The sequence below is a fragment of the Phragmites australis genome, chromosome 5 (assembly GCF_958298935.1).
Source record: "Phragmites australis chromosome 5, lpPhrAust1.1, whole genome shotgun sequence".
NCBI lineage: Eukaryota > Viridiplantae > Streptophyta > Magnoliopsida > Poales > Poaceae > Phragmites > Phragmites australis.
The window spans coordinates 45,324,059-45,330,488 of record NC_084925.1 but is presented as its reverse complement, the minus strand read 5'-3'; the positions used below and the strand labels follow the sequence as shown (position 1 = coordinate 45,330,488).

The 6,430-nt window shown below is 43.6% G+C and overlaps 1 protein-coding gene across 1 annotated transcript; it reads right to left on the bottom strand.

Annotated features, from left to right (window-relative positions):
* Window positions 1-481: 481 nt before the first annotated feature.
* On the bottom strand, window positions 482-1,657 carry LOC133919993 (probable CCR4-associated factor 1 homolog 7). The gene has a single exon (XM_062364601.1). The coding sequence runs from the start codon at window positions 1,549-1,551 to the stop codon at window positions 682-684; it is 870 nt and encodes a 289-aa protein (XP_062220585.1). The 5' UTR covers window positions 1,552-1,657; the 3' UTR covers window positions 482-681.
* Between the last annotated feature and the right edge of the window lie 4,773 nt (window positions 1,658-6,430).

Genomic DNA, 6,430 nt, shown 5'->3' with positions numbered 1-6,430 from the left:
TTTAAGTTAAGGATAGGTCATGGGTTATGAAGTGTTATCCTCCAGAATTTTAGTATCGTAATTTCTTTTTTCTGGGTAATTAAGAGAACCGTCCTCAGGTATAACCATGTGAATATGGGTGGCATTTTTCTCTCTTAGTGTCACCAAATTCATATGTTTTGAGTGCTTAGATATAGCCTCAACTTACTATTTTTGAGACAACCAACTTCTCATATAAAAGGGCCAATCTATATATGACAAAAGAAAAACATGTTAATACTCTTACCTTGAGGATAAAAATATTAAATTGGACTACATGTGTTAATGTGAGTGTGCCAATGCAAGTGTTATCTCCTAATCCTAAAGGTGACATTTCCCTACGTATTTAATCTGAGTGTGCCAATGCAAGTGTTATCTCCTGATCCTAAAGGTGACATTTCCCTACTTATTTAATCCAGTATATCATCTTGCCTGGTGAAAAGGAAATTGGGGAGCAAAAGTAGAAGCAGAAACAGATACAGCTATTTCAACAGGGAGTAATTCAAGGGCACTACATCGGCACTGCATCCAAACAAAGTGGATTGAGTGAGACAAACTTAACATACATAATTGGTCTTTCTTATACCCTCTTGCACGCTAGTCACCTTTTCTGTCCTAAATCAATCCATTCACAAAGCTAAAATTCAAAGAGAGTACCATCCATCAATGTGCACTAACACCATTCTCGGCATTGAGCCCGTACAGAACGCCCGCATATTTCTCCGTCGAGCCGGCGAAGAATGAATCCCTGAGCTTCCAGAATGCGCTGGACGTGACCAAGCTATCGGACCCGGCCTGGTGGGACTCCCCGACGCGCTCCACATCGAGGAGCTCAGCGAGCTTGTTCAGCCCGCCGTGCAGGCTGTTGCAGAACTTCATGAGGTGCTTGATGTCGTACACGGTCGGGAAATATATCTTCATCAGCTTGAAGAACCCGGCTTGAGTGTCTGGGAGGTTGTTGCAAGTGAGGATCTTGAGCAGGTACCCGAAGTCGTATCCGGCGTGGAAGGTCACCCAGTAGACGGAATCATTGAGCACAACGCCAGAGGACATGAGGAGCTCGGCGAAGCGGCGCGCGTCGACACCGCGCTCGGCGTTGCGGCGGAAGTCGATGCCGCTGCGTCGGAGCAGCTCGATGGAGTCGGACGCGAAGATGTCCCGCGCGTCGTCGAACTCGCGGAAGTTGAACTGCCAGACGCAGCGGCGGCGTCCGGCGCCGAGGGCTGGCAGCTCGCCGCGCGGGCCGGAGAAGGTGAGACCGAGCTGGATGAGGTGGAGCATGTCGACGTTGGCCTTGAGGGTAGCGTAGTTGTAGTCGGCGGGGGAGCGGAAGGCGCCGACAGGGCGGCAGACGATGCCGGGGAACTCCGTGTCCATCGCGACGAACGGGAACTCGTCGACGATGTCGCGGATCAGCGCGAACTCCTCCTCCATGTTGTCCGCCCACACCTCCCGGATCTCCACCGACTCGTCCTCCCCGCCGCCGCCGTCCAGCTTGGGGATCGCGACGGCCGTGGGATCCAACATTGCCATGCCGAATTCCCGATCGAATCGATGGGTTCTAGGGTTTGGTCGGATTGGGGAATCGGGCGAACGCTCGAGAGGGGGGGTGGGGCGAAGCCTCTGGATTTTTTAGAGAGGGGAGGTGGGGTGGGTGGGTGTGGTAGGCAGGGACGCGCCGATGCGTCACTACCTCTATCTCATATCAACGGCTGGGATCAACGTCCGTACCACGTGTGCGGCTAAGAATCGAATTTCTCCCTGGCAAGTTCAAATTCTCTCATCTAGGAATGCTGCTTCTTAATAGAACTAGCCAAAACGGGATGATGCCTATACCCAAAATCGTAATGACAGATTTTTTAAGTACAAATCGGATATGATATTTTCCATATATATATGACAGGGGTATATACGGGTGTGTAGGTGTGATGTACATGCGCAGTAATGTGTGTATATGTATGTCACCTTATAATAAGAAAATAGGTAGATACAGTAGTGGTTCTTTAATTTGTTGTACCTTATCATCCAGGTTTATGATCTCTGAAAATAGATTTCTGTATAATTAATGTTATCTTTTGTGTCATTTGGGTCCAATTTATGTTTTGGGGTATTTGATTCTTCCGCTTCTACTCCTCAGTAGTCATCAGGGTAACAAGCCATGGTAGAAATCACTTGAGGAGCATCCGAGCCGTAGCTCGGTTGGCAATGACAGGTGCAAGGAGCGCTCGTCCGAGTCAACCGCGGTTCGAGCGCTCGCGCTTGCACGGGATTTTCTCGTTTTTCGGCGGGCTCGCAGAGGCCCGCTCGATCCCACCTCTAATAAAAACCGTGAAAATGAGTCCCACTATTTAAAAAAAAAAATCACTTAGGATCATTTTTACTGGTGGCAGTATCTGAGAGAGGACTGGGTGATACGATGGGCTTCCATGAAGGCAAGTATACTCCTTCCTACCGCCGCACTGGCCAGTGTGACCGACGTAGTCGTTCGTGCCTCTAATGATCTGCACTACCATCGCCCAGCGGCTCCAGCAGTCCTGTACTCTAATGCCGGTCGCCGCGCCGGCATCATCGCCGCTACGCGTATGTATCTCATTCAGCCATCTCACCTCGGCCCCGAGTGCGCCACCGATCACTGCCCGGCCTGCTCGACGCCGCCGCGCCAGCCTTCCTCACCTCACGTAGCTAGCCTGCGCTGCGCCCGTGGACGTCGTCCATCCCACGTCGCCATTGCTTCCCGCCGAACGCCGCGCCGCTACCAGTACCCGGGTCCCTGCCTCGTCTGCATTCGCGCACCAGCTGCTCGTGTCGAGAGTCAAGACGCGTGCCACCCTGCACCGACGAGGCCGCTACTCTGCAGCGCCCGAAGCCGTCGCCGCTCGCGCATTCTCGCTCACGACGCCGCGGCATCCGTCCGATCAGATCGCGTCCCCGACGCCTACTTAGGCCATCTCCAGCAGAGGAGGTATTTTGCAGATTCGGGCGCTACAGTGTTTTTGCGGTGCACTGTTCACGTACTGTAGCAACTCCAGTAGAATCGGTATCCGGTGCTACAGTACGCTACAGTGTTGCTACAGTACTACAGAGAGAAGTTGGGACTGCAAATTTGCGGGCTACTGTAGCAACACTGCTCACATAGACTGCCAGTGGGTCCGATGTACTGTAGCAATACTGTAGTAGTACTGTAGCAATACTGTTTACAGAGACTGACAGCAGGTCCGGAGAGAGAAAAAGAGGATTTGAAGGTAAAAAATAGAGTAGCTGCTGGAGATAAAAAAATAAGGGATGCTGTAATAGTGATAGGGAATGCTGTAATAATAGTGTTTTAGAGGATGAAAATTTAAGATATCTGCTGGAGATGGCCTTATACCACCGCCAAGCGCACCAATGCATGTTGCCACTCCATTACGAACAACCAATATCCCTTAAGAGCATCTCCAATCATATTCCCTTCATTTCGTTTCCTTTCCGATTCTCTTCCCCGTTCTCATTCCCTTTATTTCCTCTTATCTCTAACAGCTTCCCCTCGAGGGGAATCGCGAATGGAAAGGAGAGAGAATCCCGTTCTGAAGGGAATGACTCTGGGAATCCCGTCGTGACGGGAACCGTGAAGGGAAACCGTTGGAACGCTGAAGGGAACGAAAATCCCATCGTGAAGGGATTTTGGTCTCTGAAGGAAAATCGTTGGAGATGGTCTAACGCTACTCCGCCTGGAACGCGCATGTCTTTCTCTGCCGCAAATGATGCCATGGATATTTCTCCTTTTTTAGCTTCACCCTCTAAAGAATCTGTTCCATCTTGAAACTTTGCATGATGATGAGCATATGTAATAACCATATCCAGAATTTTTTTCTAGATTTTTGGTGCTATATTCAGAACATGGGAAAGTGATTTGATTGTGATTTGGGCGGTCGCTATTTCAAATAACGACCACCCACAGAATCATCTCTCGTTTTTACTTCTCCCTCTCCCGAATGAATCTGAGTTTCAAATTTCGCAGGATGATGCTTCGATGTTCCCTACGTCCCTACGAATTTCTATAGAAATTTTCGGTGTTGGCGTGATGGGTATTCAGTTCACAAAGAACAAGGGCTGCTCGGGATTTCCAATAACGACCATCCCCCATGAATATTTCTCCTTTTGGTTTCTCCATGCCCTTAATTCAATTGAGATTGATATTTTGCAGGTTGATGCACCTCGGCATTTTTTTAATACTACTTTTTTTTACAGATATTACAGAAATAATACCGAAAATAAAAAATTCAAAGCATGACGAAAATAGGTGACGTGTCCCCAACGACAGGATAGAGGTCTCTGGCAGCAGTTTCGAGACTATTTTTGCTAAACTTTTGGACGAAAACTAATTGTCACCAAATCATATACGAAAAATTAATTTTTGCCAAACATGTGACCGAAAACTCTATGCCCCCCGTGACCCCTCACCCTGCGTCTGCTTCAGTGAACTCATCTCATTTCGTTGCCCAGGCGTGAGCAGAGAGCGACCGCACAAGCAGAGAGGAGAATAGAAAATAGAAAATAGAAAAGAGGAAGAAGGGAGGAGGGAGAAGAAGGAGAAAAAAGAGTAAGGTAATTTTATTTTTAGATGTATGTCTATTGCTTTATTTGTACATAGATTTAATTAGGGATTAGAAAAATCCTTGTATTAGGTTATTTTGAGTATTAGGTTATGAAAATAAAATATATATGTCTACAAATATTAGATCTCAGTACTCTAGTTAAGATGATGTGTGTAGTATTTATATTACTAGATTGTAATAATATGTGTTTTACACTAAAACACGATATTTATTAAATTATTTTGACTTAGGACTAGTGATTTGTAACAGAAAACAATAAAACAAAGAGAGCATTCAAAAAGAAATGTAACACCAAAGTATTTATGTTAAAATTTTAAAATAAAATGAATATTATGTATTTAAAAATTCACAAGACTCTTAATATCAAATGGTATTAATTAATAAGTTATTGAGAATTAAATATATTCATTTTGTTGTTGCTAGTAATATGTTTATTTAATAATGTTATCTCCAATTTAGATTTAGAACTGTAATATTGATTAGATTTTAGGGAACAAAGATGATAGTACTTCACATTTTTGGACCAGAAATGATGGGTCAGTATGACCATTACATTAGTCCATTTTAAGTTAGTCGTATTGTATGAATATAATTTATTTTTATTTCCAATTAATAGGGATAATAAGTTGGTAATCTAATTGATATATTTTTTAGTAACAATTATGTCAAACTCTATAAATTTTAGAGCATTTTATGAAAATGATCAAATCTGTAACGATCTATCTGCTGTTGATTTGAGTAATTTTCTATTTATCATCCTTGAGTATCCAAACTCTAAGGGTACAAGGATGAATGAGATAAAAATGTGATTCACCCAATACTTTCAGCTTGACATCTAGATTTATTCTGTTATGATGCAATGCATATGGACTCGTACGTTAAATCTAATTTTTTAAATTAAAACCAGTGTATCAAACAGACAAGTGGTTGAAATGGTTAGAGTGGTGCAGACAGTGTCGGACTGAGTTTAATATTCTGATGCAGCCATGTCCAAGAGAAGCGGATGATAGTAGTAATGCAACAACACCAGTAGAAGAAGACGATACATGCAGGTATTGAGGTATACAGTGTCGATGGAGGAAGTTCAACAAAGGCAGACGACTGAGGCAGAGGTTGTTGTGCATAGGCAAACGACAGAGGTTGAGAGGGTTAGGTTGATGCAGAGGGAGAAAATTGAAGAAATTATTGTTGAGTTCAAGAACGTGGACCGTAACGTAATTCATGAGGAAGAAATTTTATTGGAATATGTAAATACAGATGAAGATGATAGTGATGATGAAGATGATGAAGACGATGACTGTTCTAATACTATCATCCCAGAAGAGTAAAACTTGCCTAACAAAGTGGTCTTTTTTTTCTTATACTAGCTGATTGATCATGTGTTGTAACAAAAATATAAATATTAGACAAGATAATATCAAATATAAATTTAAGTATAGATATGTGGATATATCATAGGAGCGCCACCGAACGAATACATCGGGAGTAAAATAGTTTGATTTTAGATGGGATTAAAAAAAAGAAAAAATTATCCACTAATTTTCTTTTTAATTAATTAATTTATTTTTATTAGTAAAATAGTTCTATATCTATAGACGGTAAGGATATGGAGAGATTGAAGGACAAAAGTGAATAATAAAAATGAGTAAATTATTTAAAGTTAGAAAAAATAGAAAAAAAGATAACGTAAGAACCACTCATGTTTTATAGTAGAGATATGATCAGTTGGCACCTCCGTAGCCCAACTCTCACTTGTACTATGGCTGAAGCCCAATAGAATGCAGCCCAACCCACCCCGCCATCACCCGCTCCGCGCC